Source organism: Leptodactylus fuscus, chromosome 2 (assembly GCF_031893055.1).
Source record: "Leptodactylus fuscus isolate aLepFus1 chromosome 2, aLepFus1.hap2, whole genome shotgun sequence".
Taxonomy (NCBI): Eukaryota; Metazoa; Chordata; class Amphibia; order Anura; family Leptodactylidae; genus Leptodactylus; species Leptodactylus fuscus.
In genome coordinates this window covers 141,363,984-141,380,357 of record NC_134266.1, presented here as the reverse complement: position 1 = coordinate 141,380,357, position 16,374 = coordinate 141,363,984, and the positions used below count along the sequence as shown (strand labels likewise).

At 39.9% G+C, this 16,374-nt stretch overlaps 1 protein-coding gene across 5 annotated transcripts in view; it reads left to right on the top strand.

Moving 5' to 3' along the window:
* BCAS3 (BCAS3 microtubule associated cell migration factor) overlaps positions 1 to 16,374 on the top strand; it is an 849,167-nt gene that overhangs the window by 182,597 nt on the left and 650,196 nt on the right. For all 5 annotated transcript variants that reach the window (XM_075264762.1, XM_075264764.1, XM_075264760.1 and 2 more), the window contains exon 10: positions 10,986 to 11,062. In XM_075264762.1, the coding sequence (XP_075120863.1) occupies positions 10,986 to 11,062 (77 nt within the window). The remainder of the gene's footprint in view (positions 1 to 10,985; positions 11,063 to 16,374) is intronic.

Below are 16,374 nucleotides of genomic sequence, written 5' to 3'. Positions count from 1 at the left end.
GTAGTTCAAGGTAAAAAGTCATCACTAGGCAGATTTCACTGGTTCTTCTGGAAGATGTGGAGAATGTGGAGACATACTGCACTACGGTACACATTATGTGGAGACGCGTCTAATCATTTTCGCGCGCTTTCGCGATGTGCAGAATGTGGAGGCACGTCTAATGTGGAGACATGCTACACTAATACCCATCTCATCTACCATGGACTACCCTGCTGGATGTTTGGAGGTTTAGGCTAAGGCTGTGGCGAAACGCAGCAAAAAAAAAAAAAGCTGCAGAAAAAATGTGGCGAAAACGCATTGCTTTTTTCCGAAGCATTCATTGTGTTCTTTCAGAGTTTTCTTCTACGGATTTTCTGCCCTTATTATACCTACATGGAAAACACCTACATTTGCGCAGGTATAATTAACATGCTGCAATTTTCACTCTGTGGCTTTTTTTAAAACAATGTGTAGATGGGATTAGCCAGAATCCATTCACTTTGCAGGTGATGTAAAATGCAGTGTTTTTTTTTTGCTGCAGCATTTCCAGCCAAATTTTAAAGCCCTGTTCACATGATGTTTTATATCCTTCTCCTGATATGCTTAGAACACTCACAAAACCTATCATAAGCTCATGTTTGCATAAGCCCTATCTTTGTCAAGTTTGATATGGGGGCAACTCATTGAAAAATTGAACATTTCAGAGGGATTTGCTTGTTTTTACATGCCAGTCATTTTTTTTTTTTTATATATATCTTTACATCTATACAAGGGGAAAACAGAATTTGTAAAACATTAGTAACAATATTGTGAATAGAATGAGAAGATATTCTGGACAAATGAATATTTGTCCCTAGCTATAGTTCTCACAGGGCTATGACCGCGTATTTTGGTCCTGATTTTGACGCGGGAAGCTGCATCAGACCAAATAGGACCAAAATGCACCTGCCGCGACTGTCGCGGCTTCCGACAGTCCGGAGGGTTCTGTCACGAGGCAGACGCCGCGGCTGAATCAGCCTGAAGAAAGGGCAGCTCGCTTTTTTTTTCTGTGAGCGGGTACAAACCACTCACGGAAAAATGGATGCAAGCGGTCTACATAGACCTCTATTGTGAGGGGGAGGATTTTGAGGTGGATTCGGCTTCAAAATCCACCCTCTCTTGCACGGTGTGAACGAGCCCTAAAAGTGAAAGACAAATAATGCCTGGAGGGAGATCGAAATCACCAGTTTTCACATGCCACATGAGAGACACACAAATGTACAAATATTGTGTTAAGCCGGGTCCCCCATAGCGAAAATACAGTGTTTTACATTACCTGAAAAGTGGATGGGATTCTGGCTAAGCCCATCCACTCATTGCAGAAAAAAATTGCAGCAGAAATACTGCAATTTCAAAAACTCTTGCGTTTTTGTAAATTGCAGCATGTCAATAATACCTACAGAAACACTGGCGTTTTCTTTTATAGGTATATTCGCAGAGGAAACCTCCGCAGACTTTCTGTGAAAAATTCTATGGAAGAAACCACGACAAGTTCCCTCCAGTTTCTTCTACAGCATTTTTTTTTGCAATGATTTGCTGAGTGGGGCCTTAGCCTAAGGGCTCGTTCACATCTGCGTTCATCTGTCCTTATTGCAGGTTTCCGTTTCCTGCATAAAACAGATGCAGGAGACGGAAGCCTGCAGGAGACTTTCTCACCCATTCATTTGAATGGGTGAGAAAGCTGTCCGGCCGTGAGCGGCGGTGAGCGTTTTGCGCTCTCCGCCGCGAAACCGGGTTTTATAATCCGGACACAGAGTCGGACATGCACTACTCTGTGTCCGGATTAAAAAATCCGGTTTCGCTCACCGCCGCGCACGGCCGGACCCGGTCTATGGTTTCCGTCTTCTGCCATGCAGAAGACGGAAACCATAGAACGGAGACATGAACGCAGGTATGAACCTAGCGTTAGGCTGCTTTTATATGTACAGACACCTGACCAATTATTGTTCAATCAAACCAGTGTCAAGATAACTGCTGTGTAAATGGCCAAAATCTGCCAGAAAACTGTTTTGTTTTTTTTTCTTCATTTTTCCACCAGTCACAATAATTTTAGCATACATCTAAGACTTTTGAGTGATAAAATCTCCTATTATGCAGTGTCTAGAATCGGTGACAAATTTTTATAATATTTTCAGGATCTATAAAGTAGCATGTATAAGGATGAGTAATGTAGCATGTAATATTTGTATGTATATAACTTATTTATTGGTTATTTGTGCCAAATTTAGAGCCGTTCACGGTACAGAGTTGGCAAAAGGGGAGTGTAGAGTGGGCATGGCTTACTGCTTAAACAGGATTCTGTCATTTTTATGAAATGCAACTGTACAAAAAAAAAGTTGCAAATAAGAAAACAAAAGTTAAATTTCTGCCTCAGACAAACCAAGAGTAGTGTGAAAGGTAATGGCAGTGATGTGTGACACAGTTTTTGTAAAAGAAGGCATATACAGTTATTAAAGGCCTTTTCAGGATATTCTTTGTTGATGGCTATTTAGGAAATTTAGGTCATCAATGTGTGGCACTACATGGTTGAGTACATTACATAATGGCTGTGCGGTGATACTGCAGCTCTTTGCCCAGTGATATGAATGGGATCTGAGCTGTCCACTATACAGTGTACAGAGCCATCTGCTTCTGATTCCATGCCCTGTATAGTACCATACCTGGCAGCAGCCCTGAACAGCTGATCAGTGGAGACCATAGTTTGTTCATGGGCTATATTAATTTGTTGCAACATATGTCAATAAGATAGCTTAGTTTTAACTCAGACACTGGTTAACATTCAGTCACTTTAGATTAATATGAGCTATGCCTCGTAGCTCGTATTCTCTCCATTATGGGATAATTCCTAGGGTTAGAGGATTGAAATATGTAATATATAACTTTACAGATATGTATTGCTATAGCTTTTAAGCCACATATATTTAGTATGAAGTATTTGTATTTATACACTTCTTGTATGAATGTTATTTGTATAAAAGTAAAAACGCCATGAACATAATAGTGTAACCTGGTACTTTGCCCTTTGTCATGAAGTCTGTCGCCTTAAATTTCCCATAGATGTTTGCAGAATTTTTTTTAGTAAACATGAGAGAAACTGCAGTTCGTGGATATTTCTTTCGGAGGTTCACTGGATGCACTAGTTAAAGTGTAACAAAGTCATGTTTTTAGGGAATTCATTGTAGAGTCCAGCATGGGTCAGGCTACCTGTTTTTCTTCTTGCTGCTTATTTTGCTGACTTCACATCTCAGATTCTACATAGATGAGAGAAAAACAGTGGTCAATGACTGTATCATGGAACAGATTCCCATTCCTTTTTGCTTTATAAAGTATTTTCCATTTCTTTAACCATTGTCTAATAAGCACTGCCTTGTAATTAAACATTACTAATGAGTTATATTCTGTACCAGACAGGAACACGGTCACTGTATTAGTAGGAACTGAATGAAATTTATACCTCAGCTATTTTTTTTTTATTTATATTGTTAATTTTTAGTTTTCCTTAATGTACCATACTTGGCATAGCTTTACAATCTGACTTTGATGCGGGTTGGTGTTGTACATTACACAGGGATCTTGACTATGTTACATTACCAAGACCCTGTTAAATATCATGGATAATGGGAAGAGAACACCCAGAAAAGTACTCTCTAATACGAAAATATTTGTATTACGGAAAGTACGCGATACCATTAAAAATGTCTGTTGCTCTCATCCGTCATAGGATGAGAGCAATGCATGTTAACAACGATAGATTGATAGGTGCAGACAGAGCCCCCTATGTCTGGCGTCTCTTCTCATTGCATCTAATATAAAAACCTGATAACTGCAGTCTTCCGTATTGTTTGTTCACTTTTGTAACATAATTAAAAGTCCTGCATGTACAACTTTATATTCCATGAGAGGAGTAGCAAACATGTTTTTTCTTATTAGACTAAATGCAGGCAGATGGTGCTCCATCTTCATCAGCGAATAAGAATAACAAGCATTTTTAACAGTAGTTTGAACTTACCCGTATTAGAGTTTTCAATTTCCAATAGGAAAATTCAGGGGGCCTGAAAGTGTGCAACCCAACAAAATTATGGGTACAGAGTAGGGTATGGGGGCACTCGTCCACATTAGGGAGAGTGTGTGCCTACATAGGCAGTACGGAGACTTACAAGTCATTCCTGCTCTGCTAGGGATTATGGGTAAAAATATGCAAATCTATTCTCCTGGATGGAATTAGGAGAACAGAGTGCACTCTGTACACCACCCTATAGAGGGCAGCATCCTTAACATCATGAACGACTCAGTTATAAAGTATTTTAATCATAATGTGGATTTAATTGCTAAATCAGTATTTCTGTCCCAAAAGGAACAGATTCCCAGCTATGGACAGCGCTGTTTCGGCCTATTGGGCCATCCTCAGCATAGCGTAGGGATACTGATTTAGCAGAGTGAGAGACTATAGACCAGGGTATGGGGGCACTCGTCCACATTAGGGAGAGTGTGTGCCGTACTGCCTATGTAGGCACACACTCTCCTAATGTGGACGAGTGCCCCCATACCCTGGTCTATAGTCTTTCACTCTGCTAAATCAGTATCCTTACGCTATGCTGAGGATGGCCCAATAGGCCGAAACAGCGCTGTCCATAGCTGGGAATCTGTTCCTTTTGGGACAGAAATACTGATTTAGCAATTAAATCCACATTATGATTAAAAGACTTTATAACTGAGTCGTTCATGATGTTAAGGATGCTGCCCTCTATAGGGTGGTGTACAGAGTGCACTCTGTTCTCCTAATTCCATCCAGGAGAATAGATTTGGGTACAGAGTAGAAATTAACACCTGCACCCCTCCTTATTCACTGTTTAAAGAGGCCGCATTATGAGACAAGTGCAGCCATTTTACAGCATATCAAGCACAAGACCATACATTTTATAGTACAAACTATTGGTATTGAATGGCACTGAGATGTAGACAGGACGTGTGTGTTAGGATTGTGCAGGAATTGCGGCCGTGACATGGGCGTCGCCGCCTGTTCCTATGCACAGTCCAGGGTTGCAGGGATTAATCTGCCTTGCAGCAGCTGGGCGTGGTCGGCTGGGTGATCGACATAGGAGTCGACCAATAGACGCTCGGATTGGGCAGCTGGGCTATTTGCTGGTGACCGCCCCTTGCCTATATAAGGGGGCTGGTCTGGACGCCCGGTGCTCTATGATCTCATTCAAAACCTGAATTGATGTGTGTTGTGTGTGTGCTTGGGTTCCTGCCTGAAATATTCTTAGAATTGTCCTAGTTAGCAAAAGATCCCTGAGCTAGCAATGCCACTGGTAGTCAGGCAGCATGCTGCCTTGTATGTGTGGTAAAAGTCTGTAGGGTCAGCTAGCAAAATCTTCCCAGACAGGGTGACTGTGAGTGGGCTTGGCAGTAGTTGCCTGGGTGGTTGGGGGGAACTACCACACACAGGGTTTACTTGGTCTCTGGCTAGTCCTGGAGTTCAGGCTAGCCAGTTTGTTTATTTGTGCGGCTGCTCTGACTGCATGTCTCTGTGAATGTTAACAGAGCGCACCTGGTCCTTTATGTTAGCTGCAGTGACAGTAACTGTTAGCCTTTGTTCACACCAGGTTGGTTTGCAGTTAGTGGCCCAGAGGGCTCCGTAGGGTTTTTTTTTTTTTTTTTTTTAATAAACCCTGCTGACCATAACAGTGTGACTCATAGCATGATTTCCCAGGCATGTGAAATGCCCGTGGTCACTTTAGACAGCTGAACAGCAAGATACCAGACCACACCAAAGTGATATTGGGGATCTATCAATAATTGGGCATCATGGTGGCTCAGGGGTTAGCCTTGTAATTCTAAAGTCTAATGGTGCTATATAAATAAGAAAATGAATAATAATAAACTCCAGGAAAACCCCTTTATAGGAGAAGTCCAGGATTATAATATTGATTGCTGTGATCTCCCCAAACTTGCAAAATACATTGTGTAGTGACTGTGTATGTTATTGTCACCTAATCCCCTAATTTAATGGGACTTAGCTGCAACATGGCTGTGTGACCAATGGACATGATGTCATTGCCTGAGAAGAGGAAGTGGATGTTGCTTAAAGGGATCCTATATTTTAAACACATTTTTTTTTCTCCCTAACATGTCGGAATAGCCTTAAGAAAGGCTATTCGTCTCCTGCCTTTCCTTTTCTTCTCTGTGCCGCCGTTCGCCTGCAATCTCGGTTTTCTCGGTAAATAAGCTCTCTCGCAGCACTGGGGGCGGGCCCCAGCGCTCAAACAGTACTGGCGGCACCCCCAGTGCTACCAGAGAGCTCTCCAGTGCCACTTCCATCTTCTTCTGTGACAAGGTCTTCACCGCATCTTCACCGCGTCTTCTTCCACAGTATTGTAAGCGGCCATTTTCTCGTGGCTGGCGGGCATGTGCAGTCGGCTTGCCCTAGGCCCGAGGCCTAGAAGTAAGAAGACATGGTGAAGACCTCGATGCAGAAGATGGAGGCGGCGTTGGAGAGCTCTCTGGCAGCATTGGGGATGCCCCCAGTGCTATTTGAGTGCTGGGGCCCACCCCTAGTGCTGCCAGAGAGCTCAGTTACATACTGAGAAAAAACGGGATTGCGAAGAGAAGACAAGGAAAGGTAGTAGATGAATACCCTTTCTTAAGTCTATTCCGACATGTTAGAGAGAAAAAAATTGTATTTAAAAGATAGGATCCCTTTAAGCCTTTTTTGCAGGATGAGTTGTACATTTTTAGGGGGCATTCACATGATGTAACGCGGCGCTGATTCTTGCACAATAACTTGCATAACAATCAATAACTTCAATGGATTCCGTTTAACACACGTAACACATTGAAATAAATGGGAGGCTTTTTAACCCATTGATTTCAATGTTTTACGTGCGTTAAACGGAACCCATTGAAGTCAATGGGATTCTGTTTTGCCGCGCTGATTCTTACGCGAGTTATCGTGCAAGAATCAGTGCTGCGTTACATCGTGTGAATGCCCCCTCAGTATAAAATTTACAGAATTCACAGGTTCACGCAGGGTTTTTAGGACCGGATTTTGACATGGAATCCGCCTTAGAATCTGGCTCAAAAAAACGCGAGCTGGTAGAAACCGAAAAAGAAGCGAGCTTCCCTTTCTTGCAGGGGATTCCGCGGCTAAATCAACCGCGGGCGTCCGTGGCGCGACACTCCCTCCCGACTAGGCCCATTCATTTGGGCCTAATCTGGAGCGGAATGCCGCGACTGTCAGAATGCCACGATAGTTGCGGCTAGCTGTGGGAAGTGTTTTTTGGTCCGGATTCTGCAGTGGCTTCCCATGTCCAAATCTGGTCCCAAAAATCCCTTGTGAACTCACCCTTAGGGTTTGCTTAAAGGGGTTTTCCCATCTCAGTGTTTCACCAGTCTGCCTGAAGTCTTTTCACTTCTCACTTCCTGTATTTGTCCTCCCTCTCCCTCCCTCTTGCTAAACGGGCCGGAGAAGTCTGACAACATTTACATAGATCAGATAATATGCAGATGCTTGTACAGAATGGACTCAGTGTTATCCATGTGTTTACATAGAGAGATAACAGACTAGGCTTTATCAGCAAAGTGCAATTAGCTGAGCTGATTGTCCTGCTGGTAAGAGCAGTCAGTGAGTGACGTCACTTGTCCTATAGGTCTGTTGTGTGTTGTGTAAACAATGGAAGGAATAGGGTCACTTAGCAGGAGAACAAAGCTGAATTTTTAAAGCAATATATTTAGGAAAAGTCTTCAATTTACTCGTACATAAGCTACCAGTATAGATAGGATCCTTGAGATGGGACAACCTCTTTAAGGGGCATCACCACTAGACTGTCTCGAGGCCCCAGTTTGTTAGTTTAAAATGGCAAGCCCCAGACATCACATTTCCTGAGCTGACAGGGGCTTCACCTTTTTTTGTCTACATTACAATCAATATTGATTGTGCAATTTAAGGGTTTACATTTCTGAGATCAGAGTTTTATGCCATGTGAATTGTGCAGAAATGTGGCTGTCAAGCATTACCACCCTTTTTGTTTCTGATGCAACAATAGCCACATAATGACATTGGTAACATACTGTACATTACATGAATTCCTAATGTAAAGTGAACAAAGCACTTACTCTTTGGATGTAGCGTTCTCTATTCAGCCTTCTAACAACCACTGACTGGTCAGATGTTCAGGTATGGAAGTCAGTTTTTCTGTGTAACTTTATCAGAGCCTGAATGTTCCCCTCTCATAGACTTGCCGAGAAATCAGTTGTTTTCAGCTGTTATGTAAATCGGCAGTTTATTCTTTTAATCACATCATCATCTGTGGGTTTATTCAGAGTCTTCATACCATGTACTACAGAGTAATAGCATAAATAATTTGGCTGGGGTAGAGCTTTACTAGAGCAAAATTTCAAAATGAGTTTTACCACCCACAATACTTTGTTCCCATCTTCTTTATTCTTTTATCTTCTTATTTTTTGCCTTCTACATCTGCAGTAGTTGGAGTAGTTGGAAAAACACACGGACTCCATAGACTACATGGACCAAATTACCTACTCAGTCTAACCCCCGTCCCATATTATATACTTACCCTCCATGGTTCTTCCTGTGAGACGGCCCTTCCTCCTCCTGTATTGTGTCTGTTCACGCTATTCTTTAGCAATGATCCACATCTACTGCACATGCGTGGGGCACGCAGTAGAGATGAATTACTGGCAGCAGTGCGTGCACCTTGCTTGGAGAAAAGGAGAAGAACGTGCACCCTCCCGAATCAGTACAGTACAGGAGGAGGAGCCGTCTCACCGGAAGAAGCCTGTAGGGTAAGTATAATGGAGTGGATGGGGGAAGTAGTAGTTACGATCCGTTTCCGGAAATGGGGAAACAGATCGTCGCCTGATAATCAGAAAATGTCCCTGGGGCAGTCACATGACTGCCCCAGAGATATGGATAAATATGCATTTTTTATTACTAATAACATTTAGAAAGTCGGAGAGGGGAGGGTGTTTAGAATATTGTAGGGATCTCAAATTATCCCGGAAAACCTGTTTAAGGCTGATCTAACTGAACTAGGCTGGTCTAACTAAAAATTACATTTGTCCCCGCAAAAAAAGAAGCCTTATGCTTCTCCATACACCGAAATATTAAAATGTATGTATTTATTGTAAGCCGATGACTAGTCAGATCATGGAGGGGGTGTACATCTTACCCAGACTACTTAGGTGGGAGAGATGGAAAACTCCAGAAAGAATGGTTCTCAGCAGATAACTATTGTCTGATGAGTGTTATTTCACAGTTCTGTTTATTGGGCTGGATTTTTAGGAATGACAGGTAGGTTGGTAGTGGGACCTGTCATTCTACCTCCTCCAGTCCATACTTTGTGGATGTTCTTGCAGCAACTCAGCTGCTGAGAGTCTCCTCATCAAGGAGGTTTAAGAAGTTGCTCCAGCAGCAACACTTTGGCAGAGCTTGCCTGGAGAGCTGACAGAGAGGTCATAATTTTGAAGCTGTGTCCTGAATGATTCTACTGGCTTTTTCGATTTCTGTTATTCTAGGTGAGGTAACCTATTCTATGTTTAGTTAGTGCCTAGCCGGGCAGGTATTTATTTGTGTATTATTTCCTTTTGTTGCTGCACTACCTTTTTGAGTGAAAATAAACTCTACCCTTGTTTTGGACTAAAGAATCTGGACTTTTGTGTCTATGCCATCCCACCTAGCAACCCCAGACCCTGACAGTATGTAAATTTTTTATTTTTTTTGCAAACTCTGGGATTTTGTTTTTTTAAAGGACTAAAACATAAAAAAAACTATTTATAATTTTGGTATCCCTTGAATCATACTGACACATACAATTCAAGTGACATCATTTTGGCTGCACAGCGAACACCATAAAAACAAAGCCTGTAAGAAAGTCGCACAAATTCATTTTTTCTAATTCCACTCCACTGTGAATTTTTTTTATAGCTTCCCAGTACATTGAATAGAATATTAAATAGTACCATTACAAAGTACAATTTGTCCCACAAACATTAAGCCCTAGAGTGGCTCTGTGAATGTATAAATTAAAAAAGTAATGGAGTTTGGAAGGTGGGGAGTCAAAAATAAAATAAAAAATCGAAAAATGCCTGGGCGCGAAGGAGTTAAAGTGTGTGTGAAATACCTGATGCAAATCTGTATACTACTGGGGGAAAAGCAACATGGCTACACTTACCATGTCTTCAATAAAGATGGATGTGAGTAAAGCTGGGCGCAGACCGTCATTGGCATGCTATACTTTTCTGCTCATTTTGTTAAAACAAAAAGAACACATTTATAACGGAGTACAAATGAACTTAAATAGATGGCCATTTCTTTTTTGTTTGCTTTATCGATGACGACAAGGAAAGAATAATCTTATTTTTCACTAATATTAGGGACCCAGGATAGAGATGGGGATGTGGGTTGGTACACACCATTCAGCAGAAATTATTTTGTATTCCATGTAGAAGTTATCTTTAGGTTATCATTGGCTGCAGCATGTACACCGAATCATCTCTAGGGCAATATAATATAAATGATTCTCTTATGAATTATATGCTCAAATAATTCTGCAAATTGAGGGTAAATATGTTAGATTTATAGTTTACAGAAAACAAATATTTACAATTTCAGACTTGATCTTGTTTCAGACTTCTAGCATTTTGTTGAGATTTGAAAGACAAGCTCTGCGTTTCCAAACATTCCCAAACAAAACTGTGTTTATTAAAAGAAAAAAAAAGTACTCACAAAGCAAAACAATAAAAAAAAAATGCGTTTCAAGCTTAATTAACTGTTACCACAATGTCTTAATGTTATCGTGTAAAACTCTAAGAAATGTAAGCAGTTGTTGACGAATGTTTAGAGCTTTAAGAGTTCTTTGTTTAGAATTGTGTTTGTTTGGCTTGTTGCAAATACTCTGCCATTAGAAAATGTCTTACTGCTGTTTTTTGGAACCCTTTTCCCTCAGGCTGCTATCCTTGTCCTGGGCCAAATATGAATCCTATTGCTCTTGGGAGTCGCTGGCTAGCATATGCGGAAAATAAGGTAAGAGCTGTCTAGCTGATTGTAAAGTATTAGCTGTGACTTAATGGAGCTAAATTCAAGTTGAAGTGTTTCCTTGGGACACATTGGACCTGCTGATTTATGGCAATAATCACTCTACTTATTATAACTGTACATTTGCTCACAGTCTACTACACAGATAAGCATGTTTGTACCAGCCACATGAGGCCAATGGTAAGGAATAACATTTGAGACTTCAATAAGTTAGTTAAGTAATTTATCATTATCATTCCTGATACAATTACATCAGGAAGTTCCTTACAAGTGCCATTTAGGCCCAATAAAATTATAGTTTTGGTAGCAATAATTCCTTAGTTGTCTTTGGTAAAACTGTGCAACAATTGGTATTTCTTGCATTCAAACAGGTAAAACCCACCTTTTTCAAACTCCATGTTGTTGAAGTATTGTGTAATTGTGAAGTGATAAAGCCCCTGCTTACATAATATAGTTATCAGGACTTTGTTAAAGTTGATAACCCCTGTAGAAATTCTTGTTAGCCGCGCAGCAAAAAGAGGTAATGTTGGATATTTATTTTTAATGGTGAATTACTTTTATGTGGGGATAAGATGATCTTTAGCTATAAGTAAAATTGCTCTTTAACTCATTCAGGGTTTATTCACACTGGGTTTTTTAATATCTATTGTTGTTTCTAATGGACAGAATACAGCAATAATTAAAAAAATAAGAAAAAACTGCAAACATGGATTCACAAAAAGACTTGTATGATCCCTTACAATTGTCTGTGCTGCAAATGCGGACAAGAATAGGACATGCTTCATAATTTGCAGTCCTTGAATGTGGCCTAGACATATGGCCCCCAAAAAATGCGGTCGTGTGTCCGGGTCCATAGAAATGCATGTGCCCGTAGTACGGTCTAGTAAAGGTGGCCTTAGATGAGATTTTTTTTCTCATAACAGGAGCTTTCTTGATGAAAAAAACATAATTAGTCTCACTAATTCACTATAAGGAAAATGTTTGTTTTTGTACCGTGTTAGCCAGTGGGTAGGTGTTACGGTTCTGTGTATATCTTTAAAAGTAATTTTAAACAACAGAACCTCTAGTCTGCAAGACACTGCAGCAAGTTCCACAGGCCCAATGGTGGGTGGCTGTATTTCTGCATCGACCAGTTAAGCTGCACTGGCAGATATGTGACACGAACTTAATGTGAACACGCTGCAAGAAAGCCCTGCCAGTTAACCTCACTGGACAGGTGCAACAGTACAGCTAACACAGCAAGGCTGCCAAGGGTTAACAGTCACCCCAGGTCAGCAACTAAACTTGCTCCTACAACAGCCAGGAGAGTAAAGGAAGTTTTGACAGTAAAGAGGCTAACTGAGAGCCCAAGCCTGCTGCAACTCTATGGGCTGGAACAGTGTCTACTGCTATTAACCCTGGTATAGAGCTGTCAGTTCAGGACTTACTGGGTACTAACTACAGGCCTAGTCTGAACCCCTGCCTGGATACTGGAGCCTAGCCTTGAACTACTGTCCTTTAGCAAACTTCAGCCTTTCTGATTCAAAGTGTGAGTGCCGGGCGGGCGTCAGCTCACACTTTTTAAAGGGAAGTCCCCGCCCAGTAGGGGTGGTGGTAGTGACCTCACCGCTCATGCCCAGTGGGTGAGAAATGGCACTTAGCCTGTGAGCGGCTCCAATAGGTCTGAGCATGCTCAGTAGGCCAAAAGCTGGACTTACACTCCAGACAACTCACTACATGAGGGCGAGGGTTAGATTGACCCGCAGGTGGCACTGTGCGCAGAGAATGAACCCTGCGGGACCCAATCCTAACAGTAGGACATATAAAAAACAAAAAACTTGATAGTCTTCAGTAGTTGATACCTTTTTTTAATGGCTAACTAATAATGATGACAGATTACAACGTTTCGAAGTTCTGGACTTCTTCTTCAGGTAGTTGTTTTTAGATATACCTGAAGAAGAAGCCCAGAGCTTCGAAACATTGTAATCTGTCATCATTATTAGTTAGCCATTAAAAAAAGGTATCAACTACTGAAGACTATCAAGTTTTTTGTTTTTTATATTTCCTAATTCACTATTTAATATGATCACTTTTTCTGTTTAAAGAAAAGGAAAAGCACATATTCAAAAATAAGAGATGTGCAAAAAAATTAAAAACTAATTAAATTTGCAAATGCAATAATTGTACAGACCTGTGGAATAAAAGTATCATGTCATTTATGTGGCACGAGGAGTACCTGAAATGAAAATCCAGAAGAAATTGGCAGAATTGCCTAATTTTTTTCATCCTATTCTCCCATTTATATAATTTTAAATTGCACAAATTAACCATTTGTTGTTGCAGTCATTTATGTTTTTTACACCCCACTTTCCAAAACCCATATTTTTTAAAAAATTTTCCATTGAAATAACTGTATGATAGTTTATAGTGAAACAAATTGTACTTCAAAATGTCACCACTAATACTCCATTAGATGTCATGAAAAACTTAATCTGCACTGGCACCATTTATTTTATGGTGTTCACTGTGCAGTCAAAATGACACGTTTCTTATGTTCTGCAGGTCGGTACCATCACAATGATACCAAATTTATATAGTTTTACTATGTTTTCAATAATCCAAAACTGATAAATAATAAAAATCCTGAATCCCATATTCTGACACCCATAGCTTTTGATTTTTCCAACTCTATTCCTTTTTTAAAGCAAATTCTGCTTTTTAATGATACCATTATGGTGAATGTCTGACATTTCAGTCACTTTGTATAAAATTTTTCTAGGATTCGAAATGAAAGATGCGTAAAAAGTGGTTCGGCCGTTTTGAATTTAGCTTTTCCACTACGGTGTTCTTCATTAGGGAAACATTTTATTTTAGGTATTTTTGGATGCAGATATTTTTGGGGTTTTCATTATTTCATTTGATTTTTGATTATTTTTATTTTTTAAACTTTATTTATCCCTTAAGGGATTTGAACCCTAGGTCTGACAAACAATATAACATACTGAAAAATAATGTATTGCAGTATATTGAGAAATCCATTTTCTTCTATTATATACATTATGGCTTGATGATGTCACTTTTGTAGAATTGGAACAAAAATGAGTCTTAAGTCTTCTGTAAATGAGGCAGGTGGTGCATGGTGGTAGGCTTTCATCTCCCTGGAGCACTGCTATTGCCACTCAGACTGATACCATCTCCTGTCCACACTACCCTGTGTAGTGAGACTTCCTCCTCCTACTGCTATGACATCACCCATCCTTGCTGAGCAACAAGTGCAATGTCCCAGGTTCTGTACTCTGGCACCAATTATAAAAGTGACATATATAACAAAAGTATATTATTTATTACTGTAATGTGCTCTGTAATGTGGTGATATCAATTAAATATGCTTGGTGAGGTGATAGTCCCTATAATGACCACAATAAGAGAGGACTCTTATAATAGATTTTGCCAAGGCCCTGAGGCTATGGCACCCACTCAACTCTTGAGCAGGCCCTATGTTTAAAGACCTGACCTCCACTGTACTGTTATGGAAGATGCCAGGAAGGAGTCAAACACATGGATAACTACAGTCACATTGACCCCTAATAGTGGCCCACTTCTCTTATATGGTGTTGTTAGTATTATTTTAGAATTATTTTCTCTTTTTTAAATAGGTTATATTTGATTTGCACCTTTAATACAGACTTTATTTGGATGTAATTGTTTTATGGAGATTGTAAAATGGCAATTATATAGGTGTGCTTACCGCCTTATACAGCTATATAAAAACCCGTGTAACGTCTAGAATTTTCCCAATATGCGGTAATCAGACAATTGTTTCATGTTCCTGACTGAAGTGAAGCCAGCAGCCATTTATGTGGGTGGTTTCTGCCTAGACTATGATGCTTCCTGTGTTACTCAGTTTGCCTGAAGTGCATCCCAGATTTTCTCCCCATCAGTCATTCATATTTTTGGCCCATAATACAGATTCCTTTCTCTCCAAACTTCACCCGGCCAATAGCGTGAAATTTGTTTCAGTGCCACAGTTGTATACATGTTTGTTCACATCTGTAATTTATTTCTCTTAAGGGATGGAGACATGCAAGAAAAACGGATATAAATGTTGTTTTTGACATCATAAACATATCATCTCACAGACGCTGCCACACGTATACAATTGGTGGTATTGTGCAAGGGCTTAAGTGTTACACATGAGAAAAGTATGCTGCTACCATTTACTAAAAAGCAAAGCAGAGAATCTATAATGAAATGGAAAGCCTTTAGCTAATTGTTGGAACGTTTCATTTCAGCTGTTTGGGGAATGTTAACAATGAATTTTAACAAAATATGATATAGGCTTTATTCCTTTAATGATTTTTTGAAATTTATTATTTTTGACAACGGCCCTGTAACCAACTGCTGTAAATCCTAATTGCAAACTAATGGATCTTAAAACCTCTTTACTTATAGAGTAACTGAACATTTGAACAACTTTTGATTTCTGGCAGTATTTGTGTCATTGATAAATGCTATAATACACTTTATTAACAAATATGCCTCCTGTGGTGATTAGCAATTGTACCTTGCAGCACTGAAATCCTAGGTTTGAATTGGATCAAGGACAACATCTGCAAGGAGTTTGTATGTTCTTCCCGTGTTTGCGGGGATTTCTTCTGGGTACTTTGGTTTCTTCCCACAGTTCAAACACTTACACAGAAGCACAGTGAGAAGCAGGTTACAGCTCTCAATAGAGAAACAAGGGAAAGAATAAAGGATTTCACAGATTGGAGCCAAAATTTGTTAATAAAGTATATTACAAAATATATGAATGACACATATACTCCCAGAATATCAAAAAATTGCTCAAATGTTACAAACATTACAAACCAAACAATTATAAACCATTTATAATGTTATTTTCTTATATATGTATATGAATATGTATATTCTCTTTGGTCGCTCTATGAGTGGCACATATATGCCCAATTTTACTATTTTGTGTACACCATGGAATGACTGAGCTAGGAAATGAGTTTACAAGATTGTATATGACTGAATGGATGCTTTGTCATACAGAAAGAAACAAAATCCTTAGGGTTTCTTGATCAATTCAACCAGTTTTGCTGGATCTAAAAGTGTCATGTCAATGGGACAATAAAGATATATGTTACAACTCATCACCCTCACACTATTGAGTAAAATGAGCTTTACAAGCTGTATGTTTTATTTGCCTACCTGCAGTCACTACATACAGTATTGGAGGATTCTGAAAACGGGTATTAGATATTATTGAAATTATTGAAAGTTGATCTACTGGCAAAGTCCAAAAGAGCATCTTA